The 24,349-nt window shown below is 41.5% G+C and overlaps 1 protein-coding gene across 1 annotated transcript in view; it reads left to right on the top strand.

Moving 5' to 3' along the window:
- Positions 1–24,349, top strand: part of bub1bb (BUB1 mitotic checkpoint serine/threonine kinase Bb) — an 87,784-nt gene that overhangs the window by 30,270 nt on the left and 33,165 nt on the right. The window contains exons 9-12 of the mRNA XM_078563106.1: positions 1,344–1,564; positions 4,306–4,424; positions 6,873–6,979; positions 20,821–20,873. Of these exons, the coding sequence (XP_078419232.1) occupies positions 1,344–1,564; positions 4,306–4,424; positions 6,873–6,979; positions 20,821–20,873 (500 nt within the window). The remainder of the gene's footprint in view (positions 1–1,343; positions 1,565–4,305; positions 4,425–6,872; positions 6,980–20,820; positions 20,874–24,349) is intronic.

The following is a 24,349-nucleotide window of genomic DNA, read 5'->3' as shown; positions in this document are numbered from 1 at the left end:
GACTGGCTGAGGCATTGCTATGGAGAAATCAACAGTGAACTATAGGCTCCACAAGCTCCTGGGTAATTCAAAAAAAGGTACAAGGCTTGAACATATTCCTTTTGTTAGCAGAGACCGGGTCCCTGCATATGAATGTATGTGGCTTCTTTCAAGTGTAAGTGAGCCACATTATCAGCTTGACTGATTATTTTAAATTGGTTGTTAGTGTAGCTATTAGCACACTCAGGATTATTCAGCAGGTACTGCCCAATTGCAGAATCATATCTAACAGACATTTTGTTTTGGGTTTTGCAAGTGCAGGCTGATTATGTACGGTCTGTACTCTGCCTATTATGCACAACTAAAGAAACATGCTGTTTGATTTGATCAGTCAATCTCTAGGATGCATGGCCTACATACCTGGTATCCCATCTGCATCAACTATCTTCAGTTCAAAACAATGTTCTGCAACATTGTTGAGCAACCTTGTGTTTGAATTTCAGCGTTGGTGTGATGCCAGGTACTTAGGCCTAGTGATTGACTGAAGCGAACAGCATGTTCCTTCAGTTGTACATAATGGGCAAAGTACAGACAGTACTCAACCAGCCCACGTTTGCAAGGCCCAAAACACAATGAGTACTGTTAGTTCTGATTCCGCAATTGAGCAGCACTTGCTGAGTGTGCTAACAGCTACACTAATAACCAATTTCAGATGATCAGATAAGCTCCTGATGTGGCTCTGCTGGAAGAGTCATACATTCATACGCAGGGATCTGTTCTCTGCAAGCAAAAGGAATATGTTCAAACCTTGGAACTTTTTTTTTAATAGCCCAGGAGCTTGGGGAGCCTAAGTTCACCATTGCTTTCTCCATGGCCATGCCTTGGCCATTCAGAGTTAGCTGGCCATCCAATCAGCACCCTTTTCTACTGTAGGATAAATTGCTGGGATTATTTGAAATTTGGCATTCTTGCCTTTTGTCCTGATGAGTGCAAGATGAAAAGCTTCGGCAACATGTTTCTCTTTTCAGCAATTTGATTATAATCTCTCGTTCTGGTGAGACTTTTATTTTTAATTTAGTTTCACCTGATTATGTAACCATTCTCCCTTGAATACAAAATACACAGCCTAACAACCAGATTCCGGCTAGTTTAGATTTAATCAAATGCCATGGGATCCTTGTACTATTCTGGAATATTGAAATATGGACTTGTATCCTAAGAGTATGTATAAGCAAGAACAGGGTGTGTTTGTGCTTTCCGTTTTAAAAGGAACTTCTTATGAACAGCTGTTTCAAAATTCATAACATTCCCTCATGGAGTTGAAATCCAGATTTTGGGATAATATTTGCATTGATCTGTTGCAGGACACCTCGTAAGATTGAGCCCTTATTTACCCCAGTTTTGAGCGCTCGGAAACCCAGCAAAGAATTGAATCCATTGCTCAGGGTGCAAGTACAAAATTGCAAAGAAAAGAAGGAAGTGTCTATGTATTCAAAAGACCAGATCTATGCTGGACTGCGTGAGTTCTCCTTTGAAGAACTCCGAGCAGAGGAATTCAAAAAGAAATATAAAGCTCGCATGAAAGGTACAGGTGTTTTGTACATTCTTAATTGTCAATTTGCTGAATGGAAGAAAGAACTTGTGTATATATCGTAGCTTTCATGATCTTGATGACCCAAAGCACTTTATATCCTGTAAATATTTTTGAAGTGTAGTCACTGTTTTATATAGGAAAACACTACAGCCAATTTGTGCACAATGTCCCCCAAGAGCAATGATGCCTAAAATCAGATGATAGGTTAGTGAGAGCAGAGGGGGCAGGTGCTTAACATCTAATCTGAAAGATGGCACCTCTGACAGTGCGGCACTCCCTCAGTATGACATTGAGCATGAAATGTAGACCAATACTTCAATGCTGGATTGGGCTCAGGCTCTGGCAGGGGTGCTGCAACTTAAGTCTAGGTTGATGCCAGGAGCTAAACAAAAACTGGTTGTTAATGTGTTCTTAAGAGTGGACTTTGATCTAAACAAAAATTAACTTGCTGCAAAGTTGTGAATCCATAAACATTCTGAATGCAATCATCATTTCCTTGGTAAGGGAGATGATCTGTCTTCTGATTGTAGATGGTTCACGCTACTGAGTAGAATCAGCACTTGATCATAGAGCAGGGAATCATCTTTTCAATAGGGTATTCAATTAAGTTGTCAAACCTACTACAATGAATGGGAGACTATGCCTTTTATGCATTCTGCCCTTTTGATATCTGATAGCACTTGCCTCAAGTTCTAGGGTTTTGTATGCAGCTAATAGATGAATAAGCCAGCTATTTGCCACAATGCCAACCTGCAAGGTAATGGGGTAAGTACATGTACAGTGAAGAGGAATAGTAAATGCATTTTTAGTGTTTGCCCATGCTTATCTGCATTTGGATCTTTACAGAACATGATGTTAAATCATTTACTAAAGGATTTCGCCTTTGCTGGTGTTCCCCATGCAGGCCATTTTAAGTTTTCAGTTCTATTACTTCATTAATAAAGAGGAATATAATTTGCTAGTTGGTTGTCAATAATAATTATATCATAAAATATAGCAGCCTTGAACCTCTATTCTTAATTTCAGTCTTTAAAAATATTTCCTGAAAATTATGCTGCTGAATCCCCTGTTGCTGTTGTCTCTTACTATTTTATACATCTGACTGGAATCATTTGTTTATTTAAAATTTGTGGCCCATCAGCCTAAAATGATTTCCTGGGAACTTGGATATTGTAGTCAAATTGAGCCATGATGTGAAAAGCCTGAATTGGCTGAATTAATGCATTAATGCAGCAATAATGTGAGGAGCTGAATGCTGCTAAAAAGAGCATTTATTTGTTTATTCAGAATTTAAAAATAACACTTGTTGCCTGTTCATGCATTTTGTAGGCATTCTTGTGTATCTTGAAAGCTGCGATTGCACTTATGGGGAAAAATTTTCCCCCTGTTGGGGGAGGGTTGTGTGGGGGCAGGCGCAAACCTGATTGGCGCCCCCAATCAGGGCCATGCCGCCATTTTACACGGGTGGGCCAATTAAGGCCCGCCCATCGTGATGCTCACCCGGAAGCGCTGTGCGCTCCCTGTGTGGGCGGGAGGATTCTCGGAGTCGTTTCCTGCGCTCTTTCGCACATGCACGTGGAAGAGCGCAGAAATCCCTGAGGCATGGAGGTGCCTCGGACATTAGTTTGACGTGTAACTTTTAAATAAAGGAGAAAAAATTTTTTTTAAAACCTGTCCCATGTGACACTGTCACATGAGCTAGGACATGTCAAAGAATTAATATATAGATTTTAAAACTGTTCATGAAACCTCATCCTGCCTGTGGATGAGGTTTCATGAAAAATGCGAAGACAACCTGGGCTCTTCGCCTGCCTGCCAACCTTAAGATTAGATGGGCAGCTCATTTAATTGAGTTAATTAGGTTTTAAATGGCCTTAATAGGCCTTTGACAGTTCGGTGGGCGCGCAGCTGACTCAGCTGCGCGCCAGCTGAACTGAAAATCTAAATGACATGCGGTGACGTCAGGACGCCCGCCCGACATCACCGCACCCCCACTCACCGACTGGAAAATGCTGCCCTTGATGTTGCTCAGACCTATATAAATTTCCACCCTGGATTGTAGACGTACTACAGTGCAACCTTGTGTATGTTGGGTTAATTTAATTATTTGACATCAATGTTGATAAATGACTGATATCTTGGGCAGGCAATATAATGGCCCAGAACATTATCGTGCTTCAAGTTGCAGAATGAAATGTTTTCTGTTTAGTAACTTAACTGGCATGACTGTTTCCACATTTAAGTGCACATATTAAGTTTTCTTTTCTCTAGGTGTAACTTGCTTGAAGCAAGGCAAAACTATAATTTGTCACAATGGTGTATGTCAAATGCAAAGGAGGCTCCCCTGCGGGGCCCTTTCTCTATTTCCACTACCACCACCCCCCAACCACCCCCATCCCATTGCCAATGTCATTGCTGATTTACCACATTAGCTATTACGCAGAAAGTGAGTAAGATACCTTAGTGGTAATTCTGTGTTGAGGCTTTGCAGTCAATAGGAAGTGAGCAGATTTTGCCTACCCCCATCACCCTCCTTTCACATACCCCAAATAGTGGGCGAATTGTATTCCCTCATTATATGCTGGATTTGTACTATGTCTCTGATGAAAAAACTTTGTTCTGACCTGGTCACTCACTTTTGAAACATTTAATGGTGTTCTGTGGTATAGAGTTATTGCAAAACCTTAGACCTGACAAGAGAACAGTTGTGACTATCTTGTATATTTATACAGAACAAGAACAGAAGTTGTCGAAGTTAAAGCAGGAAAAGGAGGAGATGGAACAATTAATACACATGGCAGAAATGAGAATGAAACAGCAGCAAGAGCATAACCAACTAGAAACACAACAGGTTTGTTGACTATAGATGTAGTGACACTTCCTGATTTTACGATTACCGCTGTGGCCAACTTACAAAATTGAGGAGATTGGCCAGGTATGTTCAATTAAAAGATTGACTTAATCAATCCAGTACTCACATTATTGTAATAAATGGACTGGCAGAAAACATTGCATCTTTGGGTCATAATATTTTTACTCATGGCACCTTTTATCAAACCCCGTTTTCACACTGTTATAATGAATTCCTTGCAGTGCAGTGACCATTATGTAGGCTGATTGGTAGGCATTCTGTGCCAATAACTCTTCACAAATGTGCAGTGAGTTGCATAAATGCTGACCTAGAAAAGTAAAACAATAGTTTCAAAAAAAAATCTTTTGACTCATGGCCCAAATATGAGCATGTGACATGTGGAACCAAATGCTTGTACGGAAAAGTGTAGTGATGCACGGGCTTATAATTTAACTGTAGTTAATCATATTGCCTCACTGTATAGTTTGCGGTGGGGCGGAGGGGGAGATGATGTGTGGTGGTGGCACATAATGCATGAAAAATTTAAGTGGATACAGTGTTCAAATTTCATTGGGTGGAGGGCACATGTTTGAAATTATGCTCCCCAGAATTTTTCCTGGCACTTTATATTGCATTTTCCATGTTCAGAATGTACAATGAGCATGGGCATTGTTATTTTCATCAGTCAAAGAAGAGACTGAATTTTATTGGGAATTATTTTTCTTGAACTTCTTTCTCCCAGTAGCAGCAGTCTGTTAATTATTTTTGTTTTGGAAACAAAACTCTCAGATTTGGTTTCTTGTTTTGCCTTATTTGTTATGGGATCCTTCCACTCAGCTGTGGCCAGCATACAATAGAATTGTACACATTGCCTCCAAATGTGTCACTGCCCTGCCCCCACCCTGATTTTGTGGATTTCCCTAGAGGTGTACTTCCCTGGAGAGTTTAAACTCTTTGACTTTAAAAGTGGCAAGTTGTGGCACTAAAAACTGTAGTCCTATTCTATTCCATTTTCCAGTTTATATCCTTTTGATCTTAAAGGAAAAAGTAATTGGCATGGCAAAGTGCCAAAATAATTAAGCCCAAACCCAATTGTTTAGAGGCGTCTTGTGCCCGATCCTGTTCCAAGTCAGGTATTGCACACCTACCCCCAAACCAGTTTTAAAGGTGTATTTATCCTCCTCTTAAGTCTTCCAATCCATGCTCCTAGTCTTTCAAAGCACTGGAATGTGAATGTGGCATGATTGTAAAGTCTGACCCACAGATGCAATGACAAAGCAGCCTGCTTGATTGGCACCCCTCCCACAAACATTCACTTCCTCCACCACCAATGCACAGTGGCAGCAGTGTGTACCATCTACAAGATGCACTGCAGGAACTCGCCAGGACTCCTCAGCATCTTCCAAATCCACGACTGCTACCATCTAGAAGGACAAGGGCAGCAGATACATGGAAACACCAGCACCTGCAAGTTCCCCTCCAGGCCACACACCATCCTGACTTGGAAATATATCGTTGTTCCTTCACTGTGTCAAAATCCTGGAACTCCCTCCCTAAAAGCACTGTGGATGTACCTACACCCACATGGACTGCAGCAGTTCAAGAAGGCAGCTCACCACCAGCTTCTCGAGGGCAATTAAGGATGGGCAATAAATGCTGGCCAGGCCAGCAATGCCCACATCCCATGAACGAATATTACCCCAAAACACTGTCTCTGTGTACAAATCATGGTATTTGCTAGGAAAATAGTGAGCGCTAGTTAGCATATTGAAAAATGTTCATAGGGCCGCATGAGAACAGGGTTGGTGGCGGGGGAGCAGTGGTTTGCGAGGGGAAGAGAGAACTGCGAAAGCAGGGTGGGGGAGAGTTGAGAGGTGGGGTCTCCTGCAATCATTTTTTGGGGTTTGATGGATTCAGAGCACATTTCCTTACATTGTACGAACAAGGGCAAGAAAAAAAGCATGTGCGTTCATGTCATGGGCCCTCCATAGCTTATCCTAGATCTCTCCTGCCAGGGTCTCTGCTCCATAGTCATCACTGCTGCCTGAGGAGGAACTTGCAAACCCAATCATGTTAGGGTCCAGGGAAACTTGTAAGGGCCACGTAGTGAATAGCTCTGGTATAAATGAACTTATTTCATGGTTTAATATCAATCGAGATGCAACTTTAAACTTTGCCGGAGGTCTGTCAACTGGACATTGTACTGTAATGTTTAACTTTATAATTTATTTTTGTGTAGAATCGGAGGCTGGTTTTCATATTTCTTGTATAATTGTATATGTATCTTAGTATAAGTACATTCACTTTTTTGTAAAAGTACAAATCAAGTCTTAAAACCTAAACCCCTGGTAGCATATCCATCTTGGCTACATAAGCCTAGTCCATCCACACAGTAAAAAATGTTTGCCTGAGATTTCCTGTTCTGCAAATCTTCATTGTAACTTTCAGATGGGAGCAATTGATAACCCCGTGCCACATTCAGGGATCACCACCAGGGAATTTGGCACAGAGCTTAATCCATCAGAAAGGAAACCTGAAGATCCTTGTAGAGATGGGTAAGTACGTTGTTGCATTTTGAGCTCTGTGTTTTTCTCACTGCAGGTAATTGGGGGCCAGTAATGATATGAAGCAAGAGTGCAGTGTCATTTTAAGCTGCTAGACTAGAATTGTGGCTCTAGTGAATTTAAAGCCCTTAAGAACAATATACGAAATTCACTATTAATAGTGTGAGCAACACTTAAATACATTGGTAGCAGCTATCCAATGGACTCCTGATCAATGGGCCGAATTTTATGTGCCCCCGGCTGGTATGTTTCCCCTGGGGTGTGGGGGCACGTAATCCACCACCTTCTTGCCACCCCCAAGCTCCTCTGCCAAAATACAGGGGCCAGGTAGGCTCAGAAATCAGCAGATGTAAAAATAAAAATAAAACACTGCGGATGCTGGAAATCCAAAACAAAAACAGAATTACCTGGAAAAACTCAGCAGGTCTGGCAGCATCGGCGGAGAAGAAAAGAGTTGACGTTTCGAGTCCTCATGACCCTTCAACAGAACTGAGTAATATTAGGAGAGGGGTGAAATATAAGCTGGTTCTTTTGTCTGTGACATCTTTTGATTATATGCTCCTATCACTGCTTGCTTGTCCCTACAACCACAGCCGCCGCCCCCCCCCAAACCCACTTCTCTCCCCCCAACCGCCCCCCACCTTAAACCAGCTTATATTTTACCCCTCTCCTAATATTACTCAGTTCTGTTGAAGGCTCATGAGGACTCGAAACGTCAACTCTTTTCTTCTCCGCCGATGCTGCCAGATCTGCTGAGTTTTTCCAGATAATTCTGTTTTTGTTTCAGAAATCAGCAGCCCATCCACCATATTTAAATGAACAATTAAGGTTCAATTAGGGTTGTTTATCAAGCCAGTTGTTGCTAATAATATGCTACCCACACCATAAAATTTAGCATGGGCAGCAGGGAGGGAGCAGGAAGCCTGACTTTTTATTTAACCTCAAGTGCTTAAAGGAAGTTGAGGGGGTCACTCTCTTTGGGGGCTGCCCTTGCTGATTGCAGGGTGGACCCCCACCGCCCCCTTTAGATCAAACCAATCTGCTCCTTCCCTTAAACCCATCACCTCCCTCCCCCTTCCACCCACCCCACTCCCTAACCTACCTGAACCTTTCCGACCCAAGACCCTGACTTACATGTTCCGGGGATCCATTATCTTCTTCTGCAGTCCTGGCAGCAGCTGCTGACTCCTTCCTGGCACTGATGGATCTCCCAGCCGATCAGATTGGCTGGTAGCTCCAGAGGGCTTGACTTCCTCCTCATTGAGGGCTGGACGCCCTATTTGGTCCTCGTTAGTCTGCCTTGCAGTGTGTTATGGCCGTGGGGCTGATCATCATGGAGCACGTCGGCTCCACGTCGATGTTGCTTCTGGGAAGCAGGTGGGCGTGCCGTCCTCCCTGTATTATTCATTCCAATGCATGTGAACCTTTAGTGACAACCATGGAGTCCCTTTTATGACTCCCTTGGACTGGTTAAACATGCATCCGCTGGTGATGGTAAGCTTTCCAGGTGGCCTTTTCCTGACTGCTGCCCACATTTTGAGCTAGTCTATGCTTGTGACTGAGCACCAACTCTTATCACTTGACTTTTTTTGACAAATTCATTCTATTGGTAGGGTGTGAAATTTTTGTTTTGGTTTCACCTGACACTGTTTAAATATTTTTTCTAACTGTAGGATTTGTTTGTCTAAACAATGTTAAGTGACATCTTCACTTTATGGAGAGATAATGAACTATTTTGAGGCTAGTTTTACATGGGCTTTTCTATTCACCTTTTGCAAAATAGGACACATGGAACAGATGTGTTGAGATACTTGGATCCATATGCACAAAAGTCGCACTTCTACACATTTAATGGCATTTGTCGTTTGAGTCCGTTTAAGACCTTCACAAGATTTGGCTTGCACTAACAGTGCTTCGTTTATTACATCATCTGGCATTTGAACAGTTTAATTAACACCTTCAAGATTATAAATAAAATTCATGGATATCAGAGGACTTTAGGAACTCCACATCCATCTCCAACCTGAACCCTTGCTATCAACAACTATGCTCAGTTAGTGCAACTTCAAACAAATTCCCAGTAATAGGATTCCCATTAAATTATTTTTAATACTTATTCAATGTGAAAATGTGCCAGAAGCTTTCAAGAAATCTGTATTTTCTGATCTTGTTTCCTTAAACTCCATCCTTTATTAAAGGTTGAATGGCAGTTGTTCATTCTTGATGGCTCATCTTCACAGGGTTGAGTGCTTAAATTCAGCTGTAGGGAAGATTTGAGTCACTATGATCTCGGGTGCCTTTTTACAAATGGCAGTATCACGTTGACAGCATTCAAAGTCTCTTTTGATAAAGAACCATCCCAGAGTACAGTAAACAAGTGAAAATATCAACCAGTCTTGTGTATATATTTCTGTCGTTTCTTTAGGGAATCTAGGGCGAATTGAATCAGAGTTTTCAGCACTACCCTTCCTGATCCCATTTAATCTTGTCCAGCTAATATATGTTTCTTCTAATTTTACCTAGACACTCCACAATGTAAAACCAGGATTGCCCCATTGAGTGAAAAGAAACATAAGATGTATATTTTCTTTATCTTCATTTGTAATCCGTTCCAGTGGTTCTTGATTTCTTTGTCTTCAACCATTACTCAGTTGTCCTATTTTATATTATTTACCATTATATTTTATCTCTTCTATTTTTTGATTACTTTTTTGTGTTTCTCTCAATCTGATACTTTATGCATTGCAAAGCATCTTTTTAGGTTTACTTCCCTTCGCATTCAACCATTGATTTACCTTCACCTTCAATCCTTTTCTTGGGGCAATAATGAGGCATTTTTTAAAAATCCAGTAATGTGTTCTATATTGTAATGATCATTGCCCTAGTCTACCACCTCTAAGCTTTCATTCCACCTTTAAAGTTTCTTGCACTAATATTATTCCTGCTTTTGCACTCCTCATTAGTCAGTAATGAATTCACATGTTCACTCATGTGGAGATCACACCATCTCAAACTCACCACTGAATGTTAATATTTTATTCATGAAATGTGGGTGTCACTGGTAAGGGCAAAATTTATTGCCCATCCCTAGTTGCCCTTGAGAAGGTGATGGTGAACCGCCAGCTTCAGCTTCTGTATGCTGTAGAAATACCCACTGGGTTAGGTAGGGAGTTCCAAGATTCTGACCCGGTGTTAATGAAGGAACTATGATATAGTTCCAAGTCAGGATAGTGTGTGACTTGGAGGGGAACTTGCTGGAGGTGGTGTTCCCAAGCACCTGCTGCTCTTGGCAATAGGGGTTGCAGGTTTGGAAGGTACTGTTGAAGAAGCCTTGGCATGTTTTTGCAGTACATCTTGTAGATAGTACACGCTGCTGCCATGGTATCAGTGGTGGAGGTAACAAATGTTTAAAAGTTGTGGATCAGATGCCAATAAAGCAGGCTTAAACATTCAATAAGATCACACCATTTCAAGCTTACTGCTGAATATTAATATTTTTTCTTGCAGTAGAATTTTTGTTCCTGCATGTTTGTGTTTCCAAGAGCTATTATGAATAGTTTGCCCTCTTATCTTGTCCTCAATTGGAGGCTCCATTTCATACTAAATAGATGAATAATTGAACTCGGCCATAAAATTAATGCAGTGATACTTTGCTAATTTACTTCTTAGCTTCTTAACTACTTTAGTTGGTTGGCCTGGAAACTAACAGCATATGTATGATCAACTTGGGATCTGTCCTGGACTCCAGCTGTAAGAAAACTAGCACCACAGATGTTTTATAATTACTTAGATCCTGTTCCTCAATTCATAGAATTGTAGAACTCTACAATGTAGATGAAAACCGTTTGCCAGACATGCTTTTCTGAAAACTATTCCTTAACCCCTTTCTCCTTATCCTTTCATGCTTCTTTTTTACTTCTATTTCTCTTTTAAAAACTGTTTTCCTAGTGCATTCCATGTCTCAACCCTCAGCATAAATAAAAATTCTGCCACCCTCTCCCTTCATTATTTTGCCGATGGTTTATAAATTTATTCCCTCTTGTCGCTAACTCACTAGCCAGTGGAAATAGTTTTCCCAAATTTCCTTTGAGCGCTTCCAAATGAGGGTATACAAAATTAAATTTCTCCTTAGCCGATTTTGCATTCGTGCAGAGATCTTTCCTTCCTCCACTTTGTTTGCCCCATGCTATGTGTCCTAACCTATCCCGTTGAAATATTTTTCCCATCTGCATCCATTCTGTTTGTGATTTGAGTTAAGTTTAAATTTTCACTTGCAGCATGAACGGCTCAATTCCAACAGGATATTACTTCCAGCATTTGTGTAGAAACACCATGGTATATTTGGACTCTTCATTGCTCCATTCCTTCAACTGCATTCTCCAATGTTTTAATTAGCCAAACAATAATTTAAAAACCACTTTCCTAAATGAACTGTGCATGTTTGGCCTATCTCTCTGGTCTTTATTTAAACACTGCCCAATTATTTCAACTTTGCGTCATTTTCTTGGCCCTTAACCTAATTTAAATGTCTTTCTCATTACCTATAGATGTAATTTTCCTTGACCTCTGTTGCCAATCATTAAAACCCAAAATTCTTACTCCTCCTCTAAGGATCCACTGGTAGCAATCCAGAAACCATCACCTGTGCCCATTTTGTTTTGAATTTATGAACCATGGTCTGATTTACTGCATCCTTTTGGTTATGAACTTCCTATGCATGAGCTGCTTTTATACTATGTGGAGCCCAGATTGCCAGTTCTCCACACTGAATGCACACAGGCCAGTTGTTGGGAAGGCTTTTTAAATTAACTCTCTGGTTTAGCTTTGGATTACAGCTGGCTGTATAAGCAGTAATGGAACAAAGGTGTTAGCACAGCTGTATCATTGTATGATAGCATCTGGTGTATTAGTTCCATCCTTCCCTCTTCAAGAAATCCCATACTCCTGAGGATGTCCTTAACTCTAGCCCCATGTAAGCAGGTAACCACATTAATTAATTTATTGCTTCATTTATGCACCGATCAGTGGAGTCCCAAATCAGAAAAAGTAGGTTACTTGTCCTTGCTTGCTTATCGTTTTTTTAAATGCATGTCATAGCCTTCGTAGTTTCCTTTAAATGTTGTATCTGTAAGACTAGCACGTTTTACAGCCAGTTCTATATACATATGACTGGTTTCATCCATCTCTCACCAGCCTACTGAGGTCAGTGTGCAATTAATTGAGTTGATGGCCAGAAATCATCTTATGTGTAATACTTCATTTCCTCTCCTAACTATATAGTTACATAATTATATAGGAGTCAGTGCGTGGCTTGTGGGGAAATAGTAGCTAATGTAGTTAAATAATTAAGTTTGTAGCTCCTTGAGTAACGAGCTGCTCAAAAATAGCAGTCATGCACATTATGGACAATGTTTTTTTTAATTCATTCATGGGATGTGGATGTTGCAGGCTAAGCCAGCATTTATTGCCCAACCCCAATTGTCCTTGAGAGGGTGGTGGTGAGCTGCCTTCTTGAACGCTGCAGTCCACATGGTGTAGGTACACCCACAGTGCTGTTAGGGAGGGAGTTCCAGGATTTTGACCCAGAGACAGTGAAAGAATGGTGATATATTTCCAAGTCAGGATGGTGAGTGGCTTGCAGGTGAACTTCCAGGTGGTGGTGTACCCATGTGTCTGCTGCCCTTGTCGTTCTAGATGGTAGCAGCCTTGGGTTTGGAAGGTGCTGTCTAAGGAGCCTTGGTGAGTTCCTGCTGTGCACCTTGCAGATGGTACATGCTGCATTGGTGATGGAGGGAGTGAATGTTTGTGGATGGGGTGCCAATCAAGTTGGCTGCTTTGTCCTGGATGGTGTCAAACTTCTTGAGTGTTGTTGGACCTGCACTCATCCAGGCAAGTGGAAAGTATCCCATCACACTCCTGACTCGTGCCTTGTAGATGCTGGATGGAGTCAGTCACTCACCACAGAATTCCGAGCCTCTGACCTGCTCTTGTAGCCACAATATTTAAATGGCTCATCCAGTTCAGTTTCTGGTCAATGGTAGCCCCCCCAGGATATTGATAGTGGGGGATTCAGTGATGGTAATGCCACTGAATGTCAAAAGGCGATGGCTAGATTCTCTCTTGTTGGAGATGGTCATTGCCTGGCACTTGCGTAGCACATATGTTACTTGCCACTTGCCAGCCCAAGCCTGGATATTGTCCAGGTCTTGCTGCATTTGGGCATGGACAGTTTCAGTATCTGAGGAGCCACGAATGGTGCTGAACATTGTGTAATCTTCAGCAAACATCCCCACTTTTGACCTTATGATGGAAGAAAGGACATTGATGAAGCAGCTGAAGATGGTTGGGCCAAGGATACTACCTTGAGGAATCCTGCAATGATGTCCTGGAACTCAGATGATTGACCTCCCACAACCATCTTCCTTTGCACTAGGTATGACTCCATTCAGTGGAGAGTTTTAACCCGATTCCCATTGACTCCAGTTTTGCTAGGGCTCCTTGATGCCACACTCGGTCAAATGCTGCTTAATGTCAAGGGCAGTCACTCTTGCCTCATTTCTTGAGTTTAGCTCTTTTGTCCATGTTTGAACCAAGGCTATAATGAAATCAGGAGCTGAGTGACCCTGGCAGTCCTCAAGCCGAGCATCAGTGAGCAGGTTATTTCTAAGCAAGTGCCACTTGATAGCACAGTTGATGACCCCTTCCATTAATGATGATCGAGAGTAGACTGATGGGGCAGTAGTTGGCCCGGTTGGATTAAACCTGCATTTTTGTGAATGGGACATATGTGGCCAATATTCCACATTGCTGGGTAGATGCCAGTGTTGTAGCTGTACTGGAACAACTTGGCTAGGGCATGGCAAGCTCTGGAGCACAGGTTTTCAGTACTATTGTCGGAATATTGTCAGGTCCCATAGCCTTTGTGCTATCCAGCGCTTCAGCTGTTTCTTGATATCGCGTTGAGTGAATCGAATTGGATGAAGACTGGGATTTGTGACGCTGGAGACCCCCGGAGGAAACCGAGATGGATCATTCACTTGGCACTTCTGTCTGAAGATTGTTGTAAATGCTTCAGCCTTTTCTTTTGCACTGATGTGCTGGGTACCCCTTCATTTGAGGATGGGTATATTTGTGGAGCCTCCTCCTTCAGCCAGTTGTTTACTTGCCCACCCCCATTCATGATTAGATGTGGCAGGACTGCAGAGCTTCGATCTATTCCATTGGTTGTGGGATTGCTTAGCTCTGTCTATTGCAAGCTGCTTATGCTTTTTGACACGCAAGTTATAGCTTCACCAGGTTGATGCCTCATTTTTAGGTATGCCTGGTGCTGCTCTTGGCATGCCCTCCTGCACTCACTGACCAGGGTTGATCCCCTGGCTTGGTGGTAATGGTAGAGTGGGGATACACCCGGCCATCTGGTTCCAGATCGTGGTCGAGTACAATTCTGCTGCTGCTAATGGTCCACAGCGCCTCATGGATGCCCAGTCTTGAGTTGCTAGATCTGTTCGAAACCTATCCCCTTTAGCACGGTGGTAGAGCCACAAAACACGATGGAGGTATCCTCAATGTGAAGGCAGGACTTTGGCTCCACAAGGACTGCGCGGTGGTCACTCCTACTCATGCTGTCATGGACAGATGCATCTGCAGCAGGCAGAATGGTGAGGATGAGGTCAAGTATGTTTTTCCCTTTTGTTGGTTCCCTAACCACCTGCCGCTGACTCAGTCTAGTAGCTATGCCCTTTAAAACTTGGCCAGCTCGGTCAGTAGTGACGCTACCGAGCCACTCTTGGTGATGGACATTGAAGTCTCCCACCCAGAGAACATTCTGCACCCTTGCCACTCTGTGCTTCCTTCAAGTGGTATTCAACATGGGGGAGTTCTGCCTCATCAGCGTGGGGGGGTGGGGGTGGCGGATGGCGGCATGTGGTAATCAGCAGGATGTTTCCTTGCACATGTTTGACCTGATGCTATGAGACTTCATGGGATCTAGAGTCGATGTTGAGGGTTCCCAGGGCAACTCGCTCCCGACTGTATACCACTGTGCCGCCATCTCTCCTCGGTCCACCCTGCTGGTTGAACAGGACATACCCAGGGATGGTGACGGTGGTGTCTGGAACACGTGTGTATGACTAGTCTGTGAGACAGCTCTCCCAATTTTGGCACAAGCCCCCAGATATTCTTAAGGAGGACTTTGCGGGGTCGATGGGGCAGAGTTTGCAGTTGTTTCCCATGCCGAGTGGTCTGTCCGGTTTCTGAGTGGCTTGCTAGGTCATTTCAGAGGGCATTTAAGAGTCAATCGCATTGTTGTGTCTGGAGTTACACGAGGTAAGGATGGCAGATTTCCTTCCCTAAAGGGCATTAGTGAACCAGAGGGGTTTTTATGACAGTTGACAATGGTTTCATGGTTATCTGCTGTGGTGGGATTCAAACCCAGGTTCCCAGAGCATTAGCCTGGGTCTCCAGATTACTAGTCAAGTGACAATACCACTCTGCCACCGCCTCCCTCACAATGCTTCTTAAGAACATTTCTCTTTTCAACTTTAAATTCCACACTTTACATCCCTAACAACCTTGATCAATGTTATTTCTTAATTAGCTAGATAAAACTAGAATTACTGTCCTATGTTAGATGCAAGGTGGTCGGGACTGGGAACTAAATATTCTAGCTTATAAAACCTATAAGTAAGGTACGATGTGGAGAGGAGGAGTAGCCTTATTAATTGAGGATGAAATCACTTCAAAGATAAGTGACAATACAATGAGAGTGGAGCAGACAGTGGAGACTTTATGGTAGAATTTTTTTAAAAAAATTAAGATTGTAGCAAGAGTTTTGTATAGGATACCTAGTGGCAGATAGTATAAATGCAGAGATCGGACAAGCACGTAGCCAAGGTAGAGTGGTTTTAATGGGGAATTTTAACTTTCTTATTGATTTAGGTTAGGCAGACTAGCACATGATAGGAAGGTAGTGAATATCTTTGGTGTTTTGGATAGTTTTCTGCAGCAATGTGCCCTAGAACAAAGAAGGGGGCACTCCATAGATTTTGTAATTGGCCAGATTTGGGTAACATCCTAACACTATGTGAGCATTTATCTAATAGCAATCATAATATGATCAAGTTCAACGGAGTGTTCGAAAGGAAGAAAGGTGAAGCAGCTACGAAGGTTGTAAATTTGGGCAAAGTTAACTTCAGTGGGATGAGACAAAAACTATCTAGCCACTGTAAACTCAGCAAATCTATTCATGAGTAAATGACAGAAGATCAATGAGAGGTGGTCAAAAAGAATTTAATGTGAAACAGAGCCCTTGATGGACAGGAGTTTTGCTTGCCAACATAGACAAAATAAAACTAAAAAAAGTATACACAAGTGGAAAAAAATAGCACCGATCCTGGTAATGGAAAAGATGCAAAGAACAGCAAATGGTGACGAAACAATAAGAACGACTAAAAGGAGTATAAATGGAAAGTTGTAATCAATATCAATCAACACCATTTTTTTAACAAATTTTTAAAAATTGATCTGAACAAATGTGCATCCCTCAAACATGTGAAATTGTCGAAAGTAAGGAAATTGCAGACATGTTGAATAATCACTTTCCATCAGTATTTACAGCAGTAGAGGTTAACAGGCTGAAAATCCAAGGAAGCTAATATTAAATCATGAGCTCACCAAAATTAGTGTAAAGAAAAGTAAAACTTGCATTTTATATAGCTCTTTTCACAACCACCTGACATCTCAAAGCACTTGACAGCCAGTGAAGTACTTTTGAAATTCAGCCATCGTTGTAATATAGGAAAGACAGCAGCTAATTTTACATTCACCAACTCCCACAACAGCAGTGTGATAATGAATGACCAGATAATCTCTTTTTGAGATGCTCGCTGAGAAGCGAAATGATCGTAATGAAAAAAATAATGGCACTGAAGAATGACAAATTCCCAAGTTAAAATGGTTCCCACTGCAGAGGTTTAATGGAAGTAGGGGCAAACATTTTGGATGCCCTAACTATAACCTTCCAAAGTTCTATCATCTGGAACCTTTCCTTTGGAAAATTAGTGCATGTCACTCTGCTGTTTAAGGTGACTGGCAAGCCAGGGAATTATGGACCAGTTAGTCTAACATCTGTTATCGAGAAGCTCTCTCGCGTGCGCTCGCTCGCTCTCTCTCACAAACACTCTCACTCACTCTCTCTCTCTCTCTCTCTCTTCTATTTCTCATTTCCAGATGTTTTATTCTCTCCTTTAGTAAGGATTCCATTATTTTTCCAGCCACTAGTGTTAAGTTGACTGGTCTATAATTCCCTAAGCATGCTCTGTTCTCCCTTTTTTAAATACAGTAAGTTCGTTCTTAAAGTAAACTCTGTTGTTTCACATTGTCAATAAAATAATGTCAGTATATCAGTTTAACGCTGCCAGTTTCACTTGAATGTAATTTGCCACAGACTTCCTCTTCTATGGCCTGCCTGCTCACATGACTTTTTTCCTAGTGCTTTCACCATTGCCCTCAGTCCCTCTTTCTCCTGCTTCCCCAACCTTGCTGATGTTCCACCACCACCTCCCTCACCCCCCACATCATCTTGGCTCTCCTGGCCTTGCCAACTCTCCCCTTGCCAACTCCCAGCCTTAATTGCTTGTCCACTCTCCCCCACCCACCCTGTCCCTTGTCTCTTCCAGCCTTGCTGACATTCTCTCTCTCTTCCCCCCCCTCCCCCCCACATTACCACACCTCTTTTCCTCCTGGCCTCTGTTCTTACCTGAGTTCTTGGGGCTTGGGGTCTGTTCTTCACTAGCTTCTGGCTCCTGCTTCTGGCTTCACTCCTAAACTTGCACTAAGTCCTGGGCTCCATCTAGTGACAGAGTTGGTCAATGCTAGTCACTGCTAACTGCACTGATCAACTTCTGCCACTAGATGGAGCCTGATCAATCTAAAAGTACTGTGTACTGAGGTGCGAACATAAATTTTAATTAATTACATTTGTATATTGTATTTCTTCTATTTAGTGAGGTATTTTATTTATTTAAGTTATTTCAGCTGGGAATGCACAGTGCTGCACATGTATGGTACAGTATTTCAACTTGTACGTTGTTTCTTACCAGAGGAGAAATGTCTGAAGGATCCGAACTCTGGCTTTAACATTGATTCCTGTGGGAACTCATGATTCACTCAAAGTCAAGATCTTCAGGAATGCAACCACAACTTTAAGTGAAGACTCGCTGTATAGGAATTACATTACCTATCTGCCAGTCCTCTGACACTGCACTTTTTAACAAATTATTAAATGAGTGTTTCCGTTGCTATCTCTTCCCTAGATTATTTTAAAATACGTGGATGCAATCCATCTGGACCAGGGGCTTTGTCTTCTGAGTTTTCGTAGTTTATTCAATACATTCTCTTTTTTAAAATTTTAAACATACTTAGCTCATTCAATGTCATGTCTACCTCTTCTATCTCCCTAGTAAACACTGAAGCAATTATTTAATAAAATAATTATTTAATGTTTTGCCACCTCTCTCGTTACCTGTAGTATGACCCTGTCTATCCCTTAATTGCTCCATCCCATCCCAGCCTTTTGCTCATGCAAAATATTTTACTATTTTGTTTCATGTTGCTTGATAATTTAATTTCATAGTTCCACTTTGTCTTCCTAATTGTTTTTGACTCCTTTCTTAAATGCTTCATATTCTCTTTTATCTTGCACTCCTTTGCTGCCTGTTTCCTGATCCACAATTGTTCCCTTATGTCTTTTGTTCATTCATGGAGTCCCACTAGTGTTTAGTTTTTTTTTAGTGGAATATGTTTTCCTGTACTCTGAACACAGTAGTAAATGTCTCCTATGGCTCTTCCACAAAATCAGCTTTTCTCAAATTTATTAGCTTGGTTTACATCATGCTTATGTCCCTTTCTATTATCATAAAGTGTATTATATTATGATCACCATTGCATGCATGTTCCCTACTTTTACTTCTCTTCCTGTATGTGCTGGTCCAGTACCCATTACTAGATCCAATAAGGCTTTTCACATATTGGGTTAGGGAGGAGTCCTGTTCACTAGGAAATCCATTCCCATATCCCCTTTACCTACCTTTTCTGTCCTGGTGAATTGGATAACTAGGGCTGTAAAGAGGGCTTTGAACTAAATAGTGGAAAGAGAGTAAAGGCTTCACGTGAAGGAAGATTGAAATCCCCAATTATTATTATTCTATGTTCTTTGCTCAATTCCCTAATTTAAGATCATAAGAAATAGGACCAGGAGTGAGCCATTCAGCCCCTTAAACCTGCTCTGTCATTTAATAAGATCATAGTTGATCTGATTGTGGCCTTAACTCCATTTCCCAGCCTGCCCCCATAACCCTTGACTCCCTTGTTGAACAAAGATCTGTCCGATTCAGCCTTGAACACATTCAGTGACACGGCCTACAGTGCTATCTGGGGAAGAAAATTCTAAAGACTAACGACCGTCAGAAAAAAAATCCTCTTCATCTCTGTCTTAAAAGGGAGGTCCCTTATTTATACTGTGTCCTACTGGATAGCTACAGTCAGGGGGCCTATAAACCACTCCTCCCAGAGACTTATTTCCTTTGCTATTTCTTATCTCCACCCAAACTGATTCTATATTTTGACCTTCCAAGTCAATCTTATTTCTTGCAATATTGATCTCATTCTTTATTAACAGAGCTACCCCACCTCCTTTCCTTTTCCTCCTGCCATTCTGAAACATCAGATACCCTTGGATATTTAAGTCTCAACCTTGGTCACCTTATAACCATGTCTCTGTAGTGGCTATTCTAATGATGCATACATTCAGATAAAGTGCCTTCAATTGTGTCTTTTTACCATTTCTCCCTACTTTGACCTTATTTGATGCTCCCTCTTATGTTTGTGTGCCCTGTCCCTTTCAGTCACACGCTGGTTATCATTACTTGTATCATTACCCTGCACTATTGCCTTTCCATTTCTCTTTAACTTTCCAAATCTCCCCTCACATGAAGTCTTTACTCACAGCCCACTATTTAGTTTAAAGCCCTCTCAACAGCCCTAGTTATCTGATTCACCAGGAAACTGTCCCAGCAAGGTTCCAGTGAAGACCATTCCAATGGTATGGCTCCCTCTTTCCCCAGTACTGATTCTAGTGTCCCATGAAGTGAAACCCATTCCACCCACGCCAATCTTTAAGCCACACATTCAACTGTCATGCACGCCACCTGCCCCACCCGCACTCACTCACTTGTGTACTCTTTTCTCTGTCCTCTTCCACTATCTCTTGGTCACCCCTCTACTATCTTTTCCTCTGGTTTGACATTCGTTTTTTATTGCACTCCTTGTGAGGGTTGTTGGGTCATTTCTGTCCATAAAATGTTCATGTTTTGCTGCTGCTCCTCCACCAAAACACACAATGAATGTTGGGAAAATTATCAAATCTCAAAACTATCTCAAGTAATTATTAAATCTGAATACTATCCAGGGTGACCTAACCATCCAAATAAGTATCTGGAAAGTAAGTTTTATGTGATGTATGTTGAGAAAACTATGTAAGTAGATGTAGTCCATTAGTGTTTACTGCCTGCTTAGACTTGTTCTTGCCCAGTGGCCAATCTTCCCAATTTTTAGATGAGGGTTTGTGGTATGTTTGAACTAGATAGTCACTGCCTCATGAGCAAAATCTTGAATAGTGATGATGGAAACTTGGCTGACTCCCTCTTTCTCCAACCTCTTAGATGCTACCTTGAAAAGGATGTTCATGTACTGATGCTTCAGGGAAGGTGCTGATTCTTTTTGTTCTGTTATCTATGAAATTAGATTTCAATTCTTGACCCACTGCTGTTTTTCAGATTGAATGACAATGCGCCAAGACTGAAAAATATGAATCTGTCAGGTTACACAGGTAATAGCATTCTGTTCTATAATACCTAATGTGTACAATTTGGCATTGAATTCAAGCAAGCTACTCACCTGAACAGAACTTGAATGTCATTGAAAAGAGAGACATATTGCCAAAGCTTTTTTTCTTGCACTCATCAGGACAATCACAGGAATACCAAATTTCACACGATCAAACAGTTTATACTACAGGAGGTTAGTGTGCTGAATGGTTGGCAAGTCGACTCTGGCTGAGGCATTGCTATGGAGAAAACAACAGGGAACTATAGACTCCCCGTGCTTTTGGGTAATTCAAAAAAGGCGCAAGGCTTGAACATATTCTTTTTGTTTGAAGAGAACGAGTCCCTGCATATAAATATAAGTCGTTCTAGCGAGCATAAATGAACCACTGATTATTAATTGGTTGTTAGTGTGGCAATTAGCACACTCAGGATTGTTCAGCAGGTGCTGCCCAATTACAGAATCACATCTAACAGTAGACATTTTGGCTTTTGCAGGCATAGGCCTATTACAAACAGCCAGAGGAATATGCTTTTTGATTTGATCAGCCAGTTGATGGGACATACGGCCTACGAACCTGACATCATGCCAGCACTGGAATTCATACACGAGGTTGCTCAATTATGTGTTATGGCAGAGAGTCTTTTTGAACTGTTACAGACAGTATAGAGATGGAAGATGGTTTCTCCCCTTTTCACCTCTCGACAAACCGCAGATAGATTTGTTTTTGTTTAAACAGAAAGATACAAGGTTTCTCGTAAGTTTGAAAAAAGGAAGAATAAATGTTTTTTCAACACCCAAATGCATTCGCAACAGCACCTGCTCACGCACACAAACGGAAGAAAAGGTGACTGTATAAGAGGTAGCATGCAGTTAGGTTTAATTTTTTTTAAAAGTCCAAAAAGTCACTTTGGTACTTGAGTTTTCAAGATGGAAGCTTGAAATGTTCTGGCCTGATGATTCCCTTTTGGTTCACTGAAGCAAATGGAAGTTAGAAGTTTCTATCAATGAATCCAGTGGTTTACTACATGCAGAAGCATGTTCCTGGCTTTGTTTTAGTCGAGCAAAGCCCCTGCAGTGAAGATCTGGCTTGGTTTTTCATGTAGGTAGGTGAAGTGCTAACCCCACTTCTTTGCCTGTTAATTCCTGTCTTTGCTGGGTGGGATCTCTTCCCTCGAGTCTTTTTGTCTCCCAGACTGACTGACATGTGGCTGCTTTTAAAATGTGTTCCTAAATGTTTCTTATCACAAGCTGGGTTCTATTAAGTGACTATAGTACCTATTTTCTATTTGACACAATGGTTTCTGATGACTTAAGCATTGAAACACAAGTAGAGTTTGAGTTTCCACCATTTGTATCTCCTTGTATACCCATTCTATGGAATTCCATTCTGCAGCTAATAAGTCTCTGGAGCATTAGTTTCTGTAGGTATTTGGACAATAGTAGCTGATAAATCCACAGGAAAGATCTGTTGCATATTAATATCTTATCAATGGAATGTCCCAGAAAGTTTGTTTACATTTTAATGTCCTGACCAGCAAGAAGGCCAACTTCCAGCCTTGGGCAAATTCATATATATTAGCAGGTAAGATGGGAGGTCATCTGACCTCTTGATTCCATCTTGTTTCAATGCAAATTGTCCATTCTCAATGTTAGTTTTAAAAATAGTGTTCATTTTTCCATAAATCCATGGATATAACTGCACAGGCATGACAGGACTGACGGCAGCCACATATTAGTAGAAAATACCACCCGTCTCATCGCTGCATTATAGTAGCGTGAAACCGTTTGCTTTCCTGTTCAAATTTTTAAGATACTGTCTTTCCAGGGTAATTTAAGGTAGATTGAGCACTTTTTAGGTCTGAAATTGTGGCCTTTGGCCCATTTCCAAGTTTGCATGATCAGCAAACTGATCAGGATAGCCATTGCCCTGCAGGATAGTTTTGATGTGCTGTTTATCCTTTTGTCTGTGACATCTTTTGGTTATCTCCACCTATCACTGGCCCTCTATCCAGCTCTACTTGTCCCATCCCCCCTTAAACCAGCTTATATTTCACCTCTCTTCTATTTTTACTTAGTTCTGTTGAAGGGTCATTTGGACTTGAAACGTTAACTGTGCTCCTCTCCGCAGATGCTGCCAGACCTGCTGAGTTTTTCCAGGTATCTTTTGTTTTTGTTTTGGATTTCCAGCATCCGCAGTTTTTTGCTTTTATTTTGATGTGCTCTATTTCAGCGTCGAGCTTGCAAGATGAGTAAATAACTAGGGCCCTATTTACAAGATGTTACACTAAAAAGCAATTTAAGCTAATTAGTCAAACTCGTAACATAGCTCATTTATGCTTGCTAGAAGCAATGTACATTCACACACAGGGACCTGTTCTCTGTGAACAAAAGTAATATGTAGTCTTTTCTTAAAAGTTACCCACAAGCATGGGGAATATATAGTTCCTTGTTGCTTTCTCCATGGTAACGCTACAACCAATCAATCAACTTGCCAACCAATGAGCACCCTCTTCTCCTGCAGTGTAAATTGTTGTTGTTTGAAATTTGGCATTCCAGCTTTTGTCTTGATGGGTGCAAGTCAGAAAGCTTCAGCAACATCTTACTTTTTTTCAGCATTATTCACCTGTATTAAGCTGGTCACTAGCAGGTGTGTATGGGTTAGACTGTTCACTCTGGGTCAGGATTTGAACCTAGTTTCATCTGATAAAATGTCACCTTCACCTGCTGGATGCAAGAGACCTATGTGAAATGAATTTGAACAGTCAATTCAGTTATTTGTCGATATTGGGCTTTCTATCTACTACTTGATCTGCATGCACTCAGAAATTACTGTTTAATGCATTCACTGTTCTGTTAACGGGTTCAGGCTGTAAGCAAAGTAGTCAACCAAATGTTTCAGTGGAGATGCAGAACATATTGGGGAATCGAAGTTTACAATTTGTCCAACCATTTCCAACTGTCTGCACCATGGAGGATTTGAGTAGGAGTAAATTATTTAAACTAATTAGTATGTCCTTTGCTGGGCCTTGCTTTGCTAGAACCACTAAATGCAGTGCAATGCCTCAGGGAAACTGGCTATATTGAACTAAAGTAGCAGTGAGCCTGCTTTTTTCTCAATATCATTTACCTACTAAAGACATCTGGTGGCTATAAGGTGTAGCATCAGCTATATCAAATCTCATGCATTTTAGGAGAATGCTTTAAGCAGTGAACAGTAATGACCTGGAATACTCTACTCTTGAGGATGGTAGAAGGAGAGATGATGAATGATTGCAAAAGGAAATTGGATGGGCACATGAAAGAAATAAACTTTCAGGACCACAGGAATAGAGCTGGGGAATGGGATTGACTGGATTGCTCCACAGCGAACCAGTATAGACTCGATGGGTTGAAAGTCCACCTCCTGTGCCTTAGTTAATGACTGTATGACTCTCTAAGATGTTTTATTAACTCATGCAAATTTTAAAACATCCAAAT

The sequence above is a fragment of the Cetorhinus maximus genome, chromosome 18 (assembly GCF_964194155.1).
Source record: "Cetorhinus maximus chromosome 18, sCetMax3.hap1.1, whole genome shotgun sequence".
NCBI classification, from domain to species: domain Eukaryota; kingdom Metazoa; phylum Chordata; class Chondrichthyes; order Lamniformes; family Cetorhinidae; genus Cetorhinus; species Cetorhinus maximus.
The sequence above is the reverse complement of the archived record's forward strand: the minus strand, read 5'-3'. Positions and strand labels throughout refer to the sequence as shown.